This window comes from Apteryx rowi, unplaced genomic scaffold (assembly GCF_003343035.1).
Source record: "Apteryx rowi isolate R43461 unplaced genomic scaffold, aptRow1 scaffold_294, whole genome shotgun sequence".
Classification (NCBI taxonomy): domain Eukaryota; kingdom Metazoa; phylum Chordata; class Aves; order Apterygiformes; family Apterygidae; genus Apteryx; species Apteryx rowi.
The window spans coordinates 305,601-323,693 of NW_020449352.1; the positions used below are offsets into that span (position 1 = coordinate 305,601).

General features: G+C 41.4%; 1 protein-coding gene across 5 annotated transcripts in view; it reads right to left on the reverse strand.

Annotated features, from left to right (window-relative positions):
* Positions 1-18,093, reverse strand: part of MTMR2 (myotubularin related protein 2) — a 50,273-nt gene that overhangs the window by 18,987 nt on the left and 13,193 nt on the right. For 3 of the 5 annotated variants that reach the window (XR_003254123.1, XM_026069397.1, XM_026069398.1), the window contains exons 3-7: positions 9,517-9,592; positions 6,070-6,164; positions 5,769-5,879; positions 3,573-3,674; positions 2,790-2,873 (exon numbers count right to left, since the gene is read on the reverse strand). Coding sequence is in view for 4 of the 5 variants with exons in the window: in XM_026069397.1 (XP_025925182.1) it covers positions 2,790-2,873; positions 3,573-3,674; positions 5,769-5,879; positions 6,070-6,164; positions 9,517-9,562 (438 nt within the window). In the remaining variant the exon portion in view is untranslated. Of the gene's footprint in view, positions 1-2,789; positions 2,874-3,572; positions 3,675-4,791; positions 4,869-5,768; positions 5,880-6,069; positions 6,165-9,516; positions 9,593-18,093 lie in introns of those variants that run through there. The other 2 variants (XM_026069399.1, XM_026069401.1) reach the window with 2 other exon arrangements.

The following is an 18,093-nucleotide window of genomic DNA, read 5'->3' on the forward strand; positions in this document are numbered from 1 at the left end:
AAAAAATCACACCAGGCACAAGCTTGCCATGTCTACCAGTGTAGATACAGATTCTACCATGGATCCTACTCTGAAAGTCTTTTCTGGATGCCTGGTAGCTGGCTTCTACTTTTGTTCCACTCCCCTCTCTCTGTGTTCCTACTCCCGCAGAGAAATGACTGATTTGGCCTAAGATGTACCAAGTTAACACCTGACCATAATGCTCGGTTGCTTATGCCCCAGGCCAGCTCTTCTATATTAGTTTTTAAACCAATTCCAAAGGTCCTGCAGATAGTGCATATGTTCTGCTCTTCTATTTCTGATCACAATTCATACAGTCAGAGACAGGTAATCCCATTATCTGATTAGATGATGCCAGTTTTGCTTCACTGTTAACAAATCCCTGCTGCCATTTCAGGACATAGTCCTGATTTATTTTAGTATTTGTTATTACTTTAACAGAACCTAGCTGGATTAAGGAAAAAAAAAAAAAGATAAGACATTCACACAAATAAATGGAACATCCATAGTTATAAATGCCAAAATTAAATAAACAAACTGAAACATCTAAAAGTTTTGGAGAGGACATAAAGCTTCATGCTACAGGACCTAAATCAACTCTAATGAAAAGAATGAAATTCTCCTCCTGGCCAGATCACAAAATAAATGTCTACTGCAGCACAGTTTGCCTCTTCTTTAGCAGCTGGTATTGGTCACTTTTGGAGATAAGCTATTGGAAAAGACAGATCGTGTGATCTGGAATGGGAATGACTGTGGTCCATCACGGGTAAAATTCAGATAGGCTTCATCTGCAAAAAATTCTGTTTCAGATACATTTTTGCAATCATCAATGTAAACAAATGACTGGGGCTTTAGCACATTGACATCATTTTGGTTTCTTGACATAAAAGCAGCCACCCTAAGTTTTTCATGTCTGCTCAAAAATGATATAAAAGCAGGTCATTACAAAAGAAGTATGGGTTGCACCAATGTCACAAATGTAACACTGTTGCCTGTAAAGTATGTCATTGCATGTGATCAGAAACAAAGATACCATGACTTACAAGGCCCATTTTCTTTACAGGAAGACCATGAAATGCTACAAATCACATACCTGTACATCTATCTATCCACTCACCGTGTAACCAAGATCCTGATAGGGTATAGCCAGTTACAATATAAAAGGTAACATGCACAGAAAAGCCTGTATTCTAAAAAGAGAAATGCCAGGACTGAGAAGTTGAAAGAATTTACTTCCAAATTCTCAACTGTCATCCTTCCTTCTTTCACGTACAGTATTGTAAGAATGTCTTTTATACTTACTCTGTTTTAGGTGAAGCTTAGTTAAATGAATGTTGTGCTTTTCAATGGAAAGTATTTTGATAGCAGACAGGTCTCCAAAGATCTCAGTCATATAAAGAAATATCTTTCCCCTACAATTTGGGCTGCACATCCTTCTTTATAAACAGAGATTAATTAAATATCAAGATGCACAATTTGAAAGGAACCAATGATCACTGCATTATTTGGTCTAACCAATCAAGGTCAACCTTAGATACAAGTTGTATTGTTGATTATGAATAGCTAATAACCAGAGTTTGTCCCTACCAGGATTTTAGATTGTGGTACCTCATTGCAAAACGTACACTTTTTTGTAATGAAGACAATAGAGGTAGGAGTTATCTCACCTTCATTTAGCAGCCTAGAAGTCAGTGATCTTAGACAGCTATTTTAGGAGAGAACAAATCACACCCAATAGGGAATCTCTCTTCTCTCCATCTGTTAATGACAGGCCTAGATAAACAGCTTAGAATGCATGCCCAGCTTTTAGAAAGCTAAAACTGGTAAAATGAATCCCTAGCTTAGATTTTAGATGTCTGGAATCAGATGAGCATCTACACTAGGCCACARGACTTCTTTTGTTCTGTTTTATGAAAGACCCAAATAAATCTTTAAATTACATGGCTGTAAATTTCTTAATTTTACAAAGGAAATTTGGTTTTATCCTGACAGATGTGGATGAAGCAAAAGTTTATTGTGGCCATGGCAGAACTGTCACCAAATCATGTTGTTTCTTCAACTTGACAATTCATGACAAGAGTCACCTCATTATAAAAATAATAATAAGAAAAATCCCCCTATCTTCTTCCCCCAGGAAGGACTACTCAAGTTTTTATCCCAGTATATCCCGGTGTTCCTAAATGACAGCCTGCCACTTCACAGTCATTAACATCTTTGACCAGCCTAGTCTGCATGCACTCCACCTGCCTGTTCCAAGCTATAGTTAATTATAACTCTCTTGAGGCTGATCCCCAAAATATTCCCCAAGAAAATGAAGGCATTCTACATTTCATTTTTTTTCCTTCCAAGTTCCTGTTTGAAGTATTTTATAGGTTTTTAGTTAAAAAAAAAAGTTTAAAAAAAAAGGAAAGAATCAAAACTGATACAAGCAAGAACTTAGGTATGAAACTCAACAATGGGATGCATATACCTGCAAAATGTACCCTCAGTTTCTCACTGCCAGCAGTGGCTGATGACTAAGTCAGGGCAATAGGTGTTTCTACCAAAGCCTAAAGTTAGCTCTCTGTAATCTGAGTAATCTCCCACTCATGCATCAGTGGATGCTACTATCTGTACAGTTGTACTGCTGTCATCAATCACTGCACTATGGAGAAAAAAGTCCTAACCCAGCTCACAAGACATTTGTCAGAGGGATYGTTCTCCATTCCATGCAATCTGTAATTACTGCAGCACAGAGCCTCACTTCTGAAGAGCAAAGAGGATGAGAAAGGATATGGCACAGTACCCACCTGTCTTCTGTACTCCCAAACGGGATCATAGACCTTCCATCCATTTTCTGGAAAAACCTCTTTGTACTCAAATGCAAAAAGTGGCTGAAAGAAAGAAAATTTATCATTAAGTATTCAAAGTCCATTTCCAGGACATTTGATATCTCAGATAATAACTCATGACTGGTCCTTTTTCCTTCCCCTCTTCTGGGCTATTTTTCTTCTAGGTAGGGCTTTGTGAAAAAAATCAACATGCTTACTGTACAAGGTAATTAGTACAACTACTTACCTTCCTCTGTCTCCATTATCTTGCTTGTCTATTACCTAGTACTTTGTCAACGAAGTTTATTTTAAAAAAGAGAAAGAAAAGAATGCTTGGGCAAGAAGACTCTTACATATTAAGAACTAGATTCTTTCAACCAGTATTTGAAACAACAATTGCAGAGCCATCATATGAAAAAAACAAACTGTGCTTCAGATCTGATAGCAGCGCAGTGAACATTAGCTGTTAACTGATGGAAATCACTGTGCTTTGAACATTCTCCCTCCATGACAGGGATGTGAGCATCAGTAAGTCATTTTCCACCCACAACAGAAGCCACCTCCATGGTCACAAACTTTCCCTGTTTTCTATACAATCTAAATTCCAAAAGAAGTAATTCTAAGAGGGATTTAAAAACCAGCATTTCTTCTCCCTCAGGGAAAACCACCTCATACAAATATTGCACCAAGCAGATGGTACTGAACAAAGCTGCTTACTGCCATTCTGCATGTTTTGGTATCATTGAAAAAATAAAAACGTACCAGATTATTTGAAACTGGGAAAGCATATTTCATTAAGTTCTCAAATATGGATCGTCTAGTCCTCCCCTCAGGCTTATGAGCAAATCGTAAGTTTCGAATATCCTAAGAAAAAAGAGGAAAATCAAGTCATAGATATCCTAACCACTTCAACATACAAAGGAACTCCAAAAGCCAGCATTCAAAATAGAGTCACATCATGATGCTCTTTTCAGTATTGGTTTATATCCTACTTTGAACAGTGCTGCACTGCAGCTTTGGGCTTGGTTCAATAGCCAGCAGTAGCCTCCAGCAAAGCCTGCCATAATCTGCAGGAGTGGACGGAGTGTGCGGAAGTGCCTGACTGGCAGCACCTTGCCTCTTCACGAGCCTCCCTACCTGCCAAAATGCCAGGGAGAGACCTGGCTCAAGGACAAGCTATCTCTGATCAGCAGGACTTTGCGAGGCTGATGTCCCAGCTCTTACAGGGCACTGAAGCCGAGCTATGCCTCATGAAGTACTGCTGATTACAGACAACCTGTCTCTGAGTGGGACATTGCCYTAGCACTACTGCACATAGGGAGCCCAAGTCCCACTAGTCCAGTGCAAAGCAGCCAATGCCATCTCCCTTCAAAACTTCCATCTCTCTCTCGGAGCATTAGAGAGGAGATCTGAAACTGAGAACTCCTCCACTTTGCACAGCAGCACAGTTTCCACAAAGGGGAGTAACCCAAGACCTCTTTTCTGTTCTCATCTACAAAATCAAATTCAAAAACAAAATAAAGCCAAGATTTAAGATGCCAAAATTTTCCAGGCAAGCCCAAAATGCAAACACTTGTAATAAACAGTTCAAAAACCACCAGCAGGAAATAAACTATCAAGTTCAAGCATATGAAGATCATACAGTAAGTCAGAGAATGAGATAGACAGTGAAGTCTGTCTTACATTATTTAGATTAGGTAATTGTTTTCAGACAGAGCAAATTTCAGGATGCAAAAGTTATATCTGTACTGCTCTGTTGGCAGCACTGAGGACTGCATCTCCTGGGCCAAGTGTCTTGGGCTGGTGTGTATATATGCTGTGTGCAGGGCCAAGACATCTATCCTCTAGTTTGTGCCTGGGTTTCCTACCAAGGGAAACAATGTGGTTCACACCAAACCAGATTGCTTGTGTAAATTTGCATATAGGCAATACGGCTGAGCAGAGGACTAGGAATCCAGAGCAAAACAGGGAACAAACTGACCTGCCAGCAACAGGTGCCTTTGTTAGCCAGAGAAGATTATGACTGCCACAGATTGAGGGAGCCGTTGGGTGATTTGGTATAGATTATATCAGCTGCCCTTGACTCAGCGTGCCCACATCTTGCGAGTCTGCTTAGCTTCCTGGTGCCTAGAAATCACAGCCATGACCAGAGCTATTTGGGGCTCATTTTCTTGCCCCCATCTTCCCTTATCCAGAAAGTGGCATCCTTTCTATTTAAGGGGGGTTGGACAAGAGCTCTAAGCAGGCTGAGAGCTACCACTGTCAGAATTCACCTCTCCCTACATTGCCACTGGGAAGAGCAGAGGGGCTGTGCTTTGGTGAGCAACTGATGTATGGATGTACAGCTGGGGATGGTGGCTTTATTTACTTTGTGGGCCCAAGATCATCAGACACAAGGAGATAATAACCAATTTTTATTAAAATTTGCATTTTCAGTGATTCCAAGAGCTCTTGAGAAGCATACTTTGAATGTGTACTACCTTGAAAGAAATGAAAGAATGGCCAAAAGGAGGGCTGAAGGTTAATCCCCACTCCCTTGAAGTACAACAGCAGGTGAAGACAAGCTAACAATTCAGGGAAAAACTTGCCCCTTTCTTGCTCTTCAAACGCAGGTCAGTGAAACCCATCCTCTATTCCACAATGACAGGAGTCTTACTGGAATATCCTGGTGGGCAACACAGAAGACCTGAGACCTGAATTACTGGGATGCAGTCCTAGGTTTCTACTATTGAGAAAAAAGACATTACCTTGCACAAAGCCTGAATAAAGGTTTGGGTCTCATCTCTAATGAGTAGAGTTGGAGAATTCTTAAAATGACTTTTAAAATCAGACATTTTTGAAGTGTGTGAAGCCATACTGACTGAAAACATTTTGCAGAACTTCCTGTAGCATTATAGAGAAAACTTTTTAGAATGTACTTTCCTCTTCCCCTACTTTAAAACACAGACAAAAATTTACCTTGCATACAATCTCCAACCCATAGGAATTCTCCCCACGACTGGAAGCGCCTCCAATTTTCTCCACTCTGTTGATTACACCTAAAGATGCATCTAGGACAAAAGGAGGGTCCTGTAGACAGTTGAAATTTGTGAGTTTAATAAGGGAGGGGTGAGGGGGAAACAGATCCTGTTCCCTTACACCCATATTCCCAAACATATAGCCATGATATACATAGAATTATAGGTCTAAAGGTCTAAAGATTGAAAAGACACGTTTCATATCAAATAGCCAGTAAAAGCAGATGGTTTCAAAAGCTTACCCGTTCCATGCTTTTAAAATACAGTCTATAATTGGTAACAGTAAGAGTTCCTCTGATTGCGCCAGTGAACGGGCAGATGTAAGTAACATCCTTAGCTTAAGAAAACAAAGGGAAAAAAAGAAGAAAAAAAATAGGTTAGTTTCATGGTTAACTTATGGAAGCAAAATTATGACAGTAGCAACATTAAGGGCTCTACTTTTCAGCCCATGAAATGAAAACAAGCTTATTCTGGGATTCTTGCCTAGAGCTAACATGCAAGTTTCATTCCTGTTAAGAAGACAAGACTTCTGGTGTTAATCAAACTCCAGGCAAGCACCATCACCTGGAATCCTACATTTACACATAAAACTGCTGACTCAGTGCAAAAGCCACTATGTGGCTGCAAACTGTTGACTAGTACTGAGCAATGAATTACCGCTGGTTGAGAAAACCATGCACAAAAAGAGGAGACAATTCCTGCCCTGAATGCATACATTTGAAGCTGGATAAAAATCTGCAATAAAGCTAAATATTGCTAGCAACCTATTTTATGCCATCAAGAATAAGAGAAAGCAGTTCTCCTGCAAATGACTTTTAGCATACTTGGGTTCTTCYGTACACCCTTAAATACAGAATCAGCCCCAGGATGGAGGCTCTGCATGCTAAAGGCCCTGATTGAAGCCAGCAGAGCTACAGCAATTTACAGCAGCCAAAAATCTGTATAGCACCCAATTGCCAGTGATATTAAGTCTTAAGTCAGTGATCAAGTTTCCCTGCAAAATTCAATTATTTCTGAACCTGAGTGATGGTGACTCAAAACAGTCCCCTTTTTAAAATGCCTCAAACATTTCTCACTTGTTCCAGCAAAAGGCAAAAGGTGCTGCTGGTTTTCCACAGCAAACACCTCCCCTAACTGCCCTTCTGTTTTATATCAATTAAAAACGCCAACATTCAAGCTGCTTCCCTCCCCCTGCCTCCTACCAGTGACCCATCACATTTTCTGTCACTAAAACAGTTGGCTGGCTGTGCCGCGGCAACAGTTTATGCTATTACCAACAAGGAGCGATATTCCTCAGACACACAGAAGTCCTTTCAGAAGGAGACCCATGAACTATAGCTGCCAGATCCATGAAATTTGAAAAAGAAAACAAAAACACAGGACCATCTTAATAACTTTAAGCCTCTAAATCCTAAGGGACCCATTTTGCAAGGGCTATGTGAAATCAGTGAGAAAGCTCGCCTGTCAAACAGGTGACAGCCACCACATACAGGAGCCATTAGAATGGGGGGTGTCATGATAGGGACCCTAATTTCTTCCACCCTTATTCTGTGTGATTTAGCCAGGGGAGAGGGAAAGAGAGAGCCTGCCTTACTCTAGGGCATCAGCAACTCATATACCTAAATCATCCTTACATCAGCTCTSCTTCTACATAGTCGTCGCTGACTCTCCAGAGTTGGACATGGAGAGGATCCTTAAAAAACAAGAGCAGGTGGGCAGATGGGGTCTGCAGTGTAGCATTAACATCAGCCAGACCTGGTTTTGGTTGCTTTCAGAGCTCTGACTAGAAAGTTCAGAGGAAAAGGGATGAGGTACGACTAGTGTGGAACAAAACAGGCAGCACAGAGTTTTTGGCTAAAATATACATGCTAGCAATTTCATTATTTATTCCTTTTAATGGAAATGCATTTGTTGGAAGGCCAATTAAACTCAAAATGTTTCTGGCCAGCTTTAACTAAACCAAATGTTTCATTATTAGCCAATTATGAATCAACCTTTTTCAATGAGTAGATTGAAAGGAAAGCAGGCTCCTGAAGCACGTAATAAGGAGGAGAACAGCCTGCTTGGCTTTTCCACTAGCTCTCGTTATTCAAAACATAAATCTGAAAAAAGTTTTAAAAAATAAAGCAAAATCTACTAATATGAAAAGAGTGTGCATATACATCTAAAAGGGAACAACAATTCTGAGTCAAAAGGGAGGATGCTAGAAAAATATTTTCCAGGTAAGGAATCCCAGGCATTATCTCAAACACTGGTCTTGGCAGTTTATAAGCCATACCACTTTCCACGTTTGCATTTTACTAACTTAYTTTCCTATGGAAACAATTTTACTGAATTACACGCACAGGTACACACATGGATATACGTCTGTTTGTCTGATCTTAACCCTACCATTGTTGTATGATTTCAGCAGTCTCTATCCAATGGATAGGGATCTCCAAGGTATTAAATTCCTTCACTGTTTGTGAAAACAGATACCAAGAGAGAGGTTGTAGTGCTACTATCAAGGGAAAGTCTAGTAACCTCAGTCTTTGTTAGATATAAGAGAATCCATATGGGAGAAAGATACTGGAAACCAGGATTTATTAATTCCACTGCTTATGGATTTTTTTTTCTTTTTTTTTTTAATAGGGCCAGTCTTACCCTAGATTTTAACATTAGATGAAATAATTTTTCTTCCTTTCCTGATAAAATACAAAGAGAATTACATTCAACCTTGTTGTGACTTTTAACAGGATACAATATTGTTGATGAATAATACAAGTTTTCCTTTTTGCTACCTTTAATTTCTTGTTGGACTAGGCAACTGCTGTCTGGTCTGCTCTTAAAGCCACCCGCTTTTACAGACTTACATGGCTCATTGCATCATTGGCAAACAGATAAAGTACTGGAGACCTTGTTCTCTTAAACCATTTCCCAGGAACCCTCCAAAATATGGTTTTGCTGTCAGGGCTATCTGTACCCACAGGATGAATTAGATGTCAGTCTGTACTGCATGTTTGGACTAAGAGTTCAGCATCTTTAGGAAAGGAGTAGAGAGAAGGATTAAGCATTAAGTCTTTCCTTTTAGGACCAAAGATGCTTTCTTCATTTTAAGAGGGAAGGAACATGATGAAGGAGAACGCCAACACTGCTAAACTAGTGAACGCAAAATCTTTTACAGAAAATAAATCAAGAGGTTTACTCAAACTTTCAGGCTGTGGAGTGCATCAGCAAACCAGCTGCATGTCACACAGTCTGGCTGAGAAAAAAGGGAAAAAAAAACCCCACCCCCACAACAGTAAAACTTCTCTGCAATAACACTGCAACTTTCCTGCAGTTTTTGATAGAGATTCAACACGTAATTACGTTAGGTCAACCTAAGAAGTTACTCTGCGGTGAGCGCACCTTGAAACAATCCATCTGTGTGCTCTCAGGACACAGCAAATGCAAATGCAGTACAAACTGTCTCAATCTCTCATCACTGATGCTAAAATATGTTGAACTGCCTTATACTTGCTCCATGCTAAAAGCAGATATACAGTTACCTTGGCTCACAGTATGCGTAATGACTTGATTAATGAATCAGCTTGAGCATGGGACTCAAAACATCAGCAATCTGCTGTTGCTGGTAAATGAGCACCAAGGTATTTTGCTCTGTGGATATTCTATTTGGTCAGCAAGCAATAAGAAATATCCTTTTCACATACCCATGTCTTTAATGGTTTCTCCTGGTAACAAAGGTGGCTCTTCCATTTCAGCCAATTTATTAGACTCCCGCAGGACCTAGGTAAAAGACAAAGTATAAAAAGAAATTCACTACGTTTTCATAAACCAAGAAGTTTACACTTACCTGCAATGSGTCAACAATATAAAGGACAACAAATATTCAAAGATCTTAAGGTGCATCTTAGTGTTGCAGCCTCGAAAAGGTCCATACAAAGCATGTGAGACACCTCAGTCCAGCTCTGCAGTCCTTGAGCATGCCACTGGCCCACACAGAAGTGTTTAGTGAGGACGTCTGTGATGGAGAAGCCATTCAAAGCAGGCTCTGTGCTTTCACAGCACACTTACCAGGTGGCTGCCGTTCACGCTCCAACCTTCTCTGGCCCAACCTACACATCACCACCACAAGTCAAATTCTCTGTCCACACAGCTATAATCAGAACCAAAGGAATTGGTTCTTTTCTCAACTAAAGTGACCAACTATTATTACCATGATGCTATCAACAGTTAAGTGGAGCAATTCCTGGTTTACACTAAGGAGAGTGAGGAGGGACCTGACCTGAACCCCAGTATCTTCAATGGGGGTCTGACGAGCAAAAATGCTTGACTTGCTCTTAGGCATGTAAATTGGCAATAGGTTAGCCTTTTTTTTTTTTTTTTTTGGCTGCCAAACAGCTCCTCCTCCTCTTCCCCCAAACTATCTTCCCTCCTGCAACTGCTCACTGGTGTCCCCACTAAGCCCTCCGAGCTGTGCCAGCAAAAATGCTTTTTGTGCACCTGTTACTGTGAACAGAATGAGGGAACTGACCTGATGGAAAAACAACCTTACCAAAAATATATATACACATACCTATATATTTTTCAGCCGAATCATTTCCCCAGTCCAGTTCAATCATGCCAGGGAGAACACAGAGCTAGGAACACATGACCAGGAACTCCTTTTCTTAGCTGGTGTTCCAGCTAAAATGAATATCAAAGTGTGGCCTAAAATTTTATCTTCACTTGAAGGATTAGCTGGCAAAGCTAATGAAGCCAAAGTGACTAATCCCATATACTAGAGATACGTGCACTGGTAAAGTTTATTTTACTTGGGCTAAAGTTATACCACAGAACATTACTTTTTACAGATATAACTGCATCCATGGAAGGGTTTTTGCTAGTACAGCTAGTAGCACAAGGAAGCATACATTTGAGAAAAGCATGGCCCTAACTATGAAAGTTTTACCTGAGATCTAAATCTATGGAAAGAACTAGGGGAGAAGAGCATATGTATGTAATCAAGATTAAGGCTAAACCTATGTGGCCAAATGCAGACATATCTGAATCATATTGCCCATGCTCTGAATCTACCAAATGACACACAACAACATCAGCACACCAATTGCTCAACCTAATGACACAGACAGAGGGAGCTGGTAAATTAGTCCAGACTCTGCCACATGGTGTAGCAACCACAAGACTTTAGGTTTAAAGTTGGCCTGCATCCTGCCTGCTGGAGATAGGCAGAGACAGCTCACGTCTGCCTGCAACTAAATACAAGACTTGCCCCAAATGCTTTCTTTATCTTAATGTCAGGAAAGAGAAAGAATTGTTTTCATTTGAGATCAGGAAACCCCTGCAAAGAAAATTCAAAAACATGGCCTAAATTGGCACCCTAGAACCTGACACATCTGTGGTCAACTTTCATGTAGGATCAAGCCGGAGGGAGAGCCTCAGGAAAGAAAACTCCTCTAAACTGTGTAAAAAAGAAAACAAAAACCAAAGAAACCCCCACACCACAATAAAAGCACGTTCCAGCATTTTCACACAACAGATTGATGTATAGATGAAAAGATTAACAAGATCAAAGCCTTCTCGGGAACATGATGTACATTTAGAAAAATGCACTCAAATAAGCCTTTGAATCAAAAAAAAAGGCAGAAAAAAATAAAAGCAAGCACAGCCCTGACTTCCTAACAGGAACCTCACAACTGCAAAAATAAAGGAATGCAACTGCGTAGGCCAGCTCTCGACTAGGGAGGCTGCCAGTGCAGCTGGACTGGTACGTACAAGATGGGTAAAGAGAGCTCAACACTGACAGAGCTCACACGGGCAACACTGAACTTGCAGGATAGCTTCTCCTCCCCCACATCAGCAATACCGGCAAAAACAAGGCTTCACTGGTATAACCAGCAGAAGCCTATGCAGGGGACTTCTTGTCAGCACAGCTGTGTTGGCCAAAGATCACACACCTCATCAAAGCCCTGACTGACAGCCTCCCCGGCAAAAGTCTGTGGGGTAGACCTGATCCCAATTCCTGTGTGTCAGTTTTTGCACTTGAAAAACAGGCTTGAAATTAACAGGATAACATCTGCATTATGCCAAATGAGACAGAAGCTTTTGGCTAATTAGTCCTTACAGTGACTGTCATCCTTGTTGCCTTTTATCTTGGAAGGACATTAGTAAAAAATACACTGTGTGCATAGGACATGATACAAAACTTCTAAAAGAAGATCTCTTCCCCAAACAGCCAGCAGCTGCTGCTACGAATGCTTCGGCCAACAGCTGGACTCACTGCTCTGCTGCAGATGTCAGCGGGAGCACGGCTGGGGTAAACATTTGCAGCATTAAGCTGTATCTTAAGCCAAAACAAACACAAGGTAAGCATCTTTAGAAAGTGTTTGATACGATAAACAGCTGCCAACATGATCAATAGGTGGGCAGTGCTCAGGTGGGTTTTAAACACTACACCAAAGGTGGGGGAGAGGAGGGAAAAGCAAGAGTGCAAGCAGCAAGGAAAGACAAAGAAGATCTCCATGTCAACACTATTCCATTAAAGATAAGGTTGAAAGCCTTTTCTGTTTAAAAACTGGCTCTTCTAAGCCTAATAAAATCCATCTGCTTGCTCACACTCTTTGAAATGTGGAGTCCCCAGGGTCAGAGGAAAGGGTTAGTGATCGAATCTGCACTCACGTGAACACAGGGCAACAGAGACACGGCTTCCTGGAAGCCCAGCATTTCTCAAGGTCGACAGCTTCTCCCGATTTTTTTCCTTTTTTTGGACAGAGTTGAGGACTAAACTGTCATTTTGACCATCCCCCAACTGACCTCAGCCATACAACCTAGCTCAGGTAACACAGCGCAGCCTGCTTTCCTGGCAATTTAATGATGATATCAAAGTCAGCGTCTGTATAACACCCCTGGATAATATTCACTCTTCCAAGAGGCTGTGACACACATGGTCAGAAAGCCTAGCTAAAATATTTCTTTGGTGTGCCAGTCTCGGCAACATCTGGCTAGCTTTATGCCTTGAACTAGCCTCCTGGTTGGAACATCAACATTTGAAACCTGCCCTGGCAGAAAGCTGAAAACCAGCACTAGGCATTTTCCTAAAATCCACCTCCATCAATGGCTCCTTAAAATTGATTCAGGGAGAAATGCAATCTGTGTCTTGCCGACAATGCAGAAAGCTCATGTAGCTTTTGGAAAAAATAAATAAATCACGTGTACAGCTGCTTGCTGGCAAAGAGCAAGTGGAGGAGGGAGAAGACATGTGGGACAGCACCGAGGTACAGGGGATTGCAAGAGGAGAGAAAAGTGGGTGGGTGAGGAAAGAGAGAAGTTTTGAAAGCAGATCAAGGGGAAAGGATGGGAGGGGACTTGAAGTGGTCATGTGCAGCTCTAGGAGGATACAAACACCTGGGGACCCTCTGCCCCTTACGTGACTAAAGGATCACATGATGGAGACCTCCCCCACCCCCAGAGCAGTTCATTAAACTGTCAGAAAAATCTTTTTGTACATTAGCCTATTTTCAAGATTCTAAAAATAACACTCCTGGGACCCTACAGAGAACGCAAATTTAGCCCTCTGCAAATCCTGCAGTACAAAATTAAAGGCTACAAGGGAGCAAGGAACCAGGAAGGGGAGCCCAGGGCCGCGACTGCGGCAGCCCAGCTGCAGGAGAGGGAAGGGGCCTTAGCGGGAGAGGCGGCCTGGATGCTCACGCATTAACAGCTACTGAGGCAGTTATAACTATCATATATGTCTGTGCCTGACTGAAGCATTTCACCTCTTCTTGCTTCAGGTTTCTTGGCTGTTCGGTGGGAATAAAAATGAAAAGCACTTTGAGATCTGCAATGCAGACTGCAGCCAGAGCTAGGCAGAATCGGTATTAGCAACAGTACCATATTGACCTAGAGCGACACGCTGGCCATATATGTCACAATCACCACCGATTTCTGCAAGAAACAAATAAAACCAAACAACTACATGGAAAATCTGCAGACTGCTTTGCCTTGCCTCTAAGCCAACAAGGGCTTTGGTATCTTGCTCCTCCTCGAAATGTTGTGGCTCAGTAACTGAACCTCTGGGGCGAACAAGGAGTTTAGTTACACATCGGGATAGCCTTTATTTCTGTCCTTTTTCACCAGCTAACATAACCTACCCATTACACACACCAGCAGCTCTCCCTCGAGGTAATACAGCTCTCCCAGCACAGGGAGAGCTACACTACAGCACCGAAGCACACATCCTGTTTCAGCTCAGAGGTGTGAGGACCTGGTGCCAGCACCTACCTCTGTCCTTCACCCAAGCAGCGACTTGGCAGAACAAACCCACAGCTGCTACATCTAACAACCACTTCTCTTTTATCCAGGACCCCGTCTTACGGTAGCTCTATCTCACTTACCCATCGCTGAATGTGCAGAGCTCTCTCACATCCTCCCACTTACAGTGCCAGGGCAGGAAAACCCCAATGCTTTGCTGTTGACACAACCTCTAGATGTCAGCAACGAGGTAATCATCTCCTTTGCACACATGTATGAGGTCAGGGAAAGAGGTTCAGATCCCACTACAGAGGTAAGACCGCTCTCTGCCTCATCCCCCACCTCTTCATATCGCACTTCAAGATACTGCAGTTCTGTCAAGCCTCTCCAGCCGTGTCCCCACTGCCTCCTGACACAACAGCCAGCATGTTGCTCCAATAAATCCCTTCCCTGGTTAATGTTCTCGCACAGCTCACACACACAGCCAATCGCGAGTGGCTACAGCCAGATCAGCGAGCTGCAGAGTTAGAGCTGTACCTTAACTCTAAGTTGAGGCTCTCAGAGGTCTAAGCATTGCTGAACACTGTTCCAGAAGGACGTGATACCCAAGAGGGGGCATGAAACTCTGTATTAAGGGTTTTCTTTTGCTTGTGAACAAAACAGCTGGCATATTTTCCTCTTGTATTTTCTGAGCGGCTTTTACCTACCAGCTGAGCTGTGAAGTCTGCACAGCCAGGAGAACAACATGCATGCTGTTCTGGTTGAGGCAGAGCCAGGATTACCTCCTCCTACCAAATTTGCCAGCATAACTGCTCATATAATTGCTCCCATACCTTCAGTCAAGATGCCTGGGCTAGCTTAATGGCTTTTATACGTATATTTTTCCATAACCTGGATTATTTTGACAGGACTGGCTTAGGGTGCGACTATCTGAGCAATTCATCCAGCAGACTGGGAAGGGTATAAACGCACAGTGAGGGAGTAAAAGCAGTGAGRACTGAGGAGGGACAGTAACTTTGGCCCCAGACACCAATGCCTGCAGCACAGGCTTTCAGATAACAAACCAATGGCCTTCAGACAGAGAGGTGCACCAGGAGAGCACCTGAGGCCTCTCCTAGCCATTTTCCAATTATTCTCTTCTCTTCTTTTGCTTGAATACTTGAGTCCTGACTCCAAACACAGACAAAGGCAGTTTTTTGGCTTTATACAGTTTAAGGGGAAGCGACAGGTCCATGTTACCAAATTACTGTGTAACAGTTTCTTCCAAATCCTGAACAGATTCTTCTGAATCACAATCAGAATTAAACAAAAAGAATCTTTTTTATTTGTTTTAGAAAAAAATAAAATGTATGTTTTTCATGATTTTTTCCCCCTCTCAGCTAATCTCTCCTTGGTAACCTCCTACACACTCCAAATTACTTTGTACATTTTGAATAATTTGTTATGTATAAAGACATAGTCCTGATGTGACACGTCCATCCCAACACTGACCATGTTGTTCCTACATTATTCCTTTTCCCCAAACCATGTCTGCCCTATATATTCAGAAAGCAAGCCCTCCAGGCTTGGAGCTGCTTTTATTCCAGCCATGTATAGTTCTGTTCTGTGTTTCCTACAGCAGGAAACTGGTCTCTTAACTGCTCCCTCGACACAAGCACATATAACCTGTACATACAAACATAACACAACACATACATACACAAAAAGTCCCTTTGCATCCGCAGCACTTAAACTCACAGGTTTGGCACATCTACCTCATGAGCGTGCACTGGTCAGCAGCAACAGGCAGGATATATGCTGGGAGGACAGCTATATATATGCACATTGTGTATGTGTGTGTGTGGGGAGAATACACAAATAAAATTAGTAGATTTTAAAAATATATATTTTTTCAAATTATGGATGAAAGATTGAAACTGAACAACCAGGTAAGAGGTTTTACCTCCTACAGGAAAATATCTGTCTGATATCTCAAATTTTAACAGGAAAATTTTGCTTATAGTTACCATACCTAAAACTTCCTTCTTTCTTTTTCTAATGTCATTCTCTCAAGGGCTGGCACAAGACTAAATACCCTCCTGAATCAGCACTCCTCTCACTCTGTAGGCAGTGAGCTGCAGTAATATTCATTTCATCTAACAGTAGAGATCTACACCTGAGCTAGTCACTCTAGACTCCCTTTATAGTCAGTGGAAAGGAGACGACCTAGGAGATTCACCTTTAGGACGGGCGCCTTTCTTTCCAGCGACTGCAGAGAACGAGAGTGATGAACTCTGATGGAGCCATCTACATCTGGTAAAGCAAATCCGATGTCTGGTGCTCCACCGTGCCCAAGATAACAATGGGTCTGATCTCCAGGACATCACTATAAGACTGAGTAGTAACAACCTGTACTCTGCAGATGGGCCCAAACTTACTCTGTCTGTGCAGAAAGGCAGCAAGAGATGAGCCTGCTCAGACCCCAAAATTGCATGTACCGCATTAAATCAGGCATGACTCCAAAGCTAGTAGCACAGAGCTTATTAGCTGAGTTATCAGACACAGCTTTTGGGTCCGAGCCAGCTCCCTTCTCCTGTCTCACAGAACCACAAGAGTGAAGTCAGCTTTTTCTGCAAAGGCTTAGCCACAGAATTATTTTTACTTATTTGATTTTTTTCACCTTCCTTGTAAATCAAGAGCAAAACACATACGCTTAGGTAACCAATATCTTTCTCCTGTCAAAGTGGCTTTTGGTTGTCTTAGATCATGTTCATCTATTCCTTCTCCTGAATCACCACCCCCTTCCCATCCCTTGCCTCTTTCATAGCTGTTGCAAGATAGTTAATATGTCAAGTCAATCAACAAAAGGACAGTGCCATTATGGTAGGTGTATCAAGATGTACCATTAACCCAAAGATGGTGTAAAAACCTCAGTAATAAAACAGATATGGAAGCTCCTTCCATTCATCTCAGAAAAACAGGGAGGCCTAATTCTGTCCAGCTGAAGTTGATAGAAGCTGCAGCACTGACACAAATAYGTGCTGAATCAAGACCCAGATGCTTATTTAGGATAATTGTTCATTGGTGCATTGATTTGTTCCCTAAACGAAACATTTTTTACAACAGAGAAAGGACAAATTTTGAGGACACATCTTTTTCTAGTATTTTGCTGCCAAGATGTTTCTGTCTTCTTAATGCTCAATTAGAAGAGTATTAAAACAGTAGCTATGCTTACTTGATAAATCCAGCTGTAGACTGCAAATACTGTACTACTTTGGAAAGATTTTCAGCTGCCATTTATGGCTATTTCAAGTGCACTTTGAAAAGATTTATGTACTATGTGTCTTGCTGGAAATGTAATAAACCATAAATTGAGCAAGTAAATGGACTTTGTTTATTATTTGTGAATCATTAAGAATATCACAGCAGAATAACTATGGGAAAGAATAGCAGTCTCCCTGAATGACTGAGGCATAGAGACTTTTCTGAGGATTATGACCAGATAGGTTGAGTAACTCTGTTAGAGACATTCAGACCAGCAAGATATTAATTGCAGGAAAATTCTTTGCATCTTAGTCTATTGGGTTATTACAAGTTGAAAATGGGGAAAAGACAAAACACCATGGACATATGGATCATCTCAGAATGCTACACAGAGAATCAAATATACTGTCCAAGACCACATGAAACCCATTCAGCTCCCAAGAAAACACGCAACCAAAGAAGGCTTCCTATCTTGGTTTAAAAACAACACAAATCTCATTCAAGTTATGAATAAAATGCTCTACCAACAGACAGAAGACAGACTCTAGAAGACAATAATCAGACAAAATGTACAGTGCAACTGCCTTTCAGTTATGCTTCCCTAGTCTCAAAAAACACTGACAAGTGGAAAAAAACAAAAACAAAACTAAAATTCATAAATTGTGATCTCTACCTACCGTGTATATTTTGAGCAAATATAAAAAGGCTTGAGATATCCACTTGCTTACTCCCCACTGACTTAAAAATCTTTAAAAAGCAGTTGAAGATTAGTCTCTTAAAAAACAAAAAAAAAA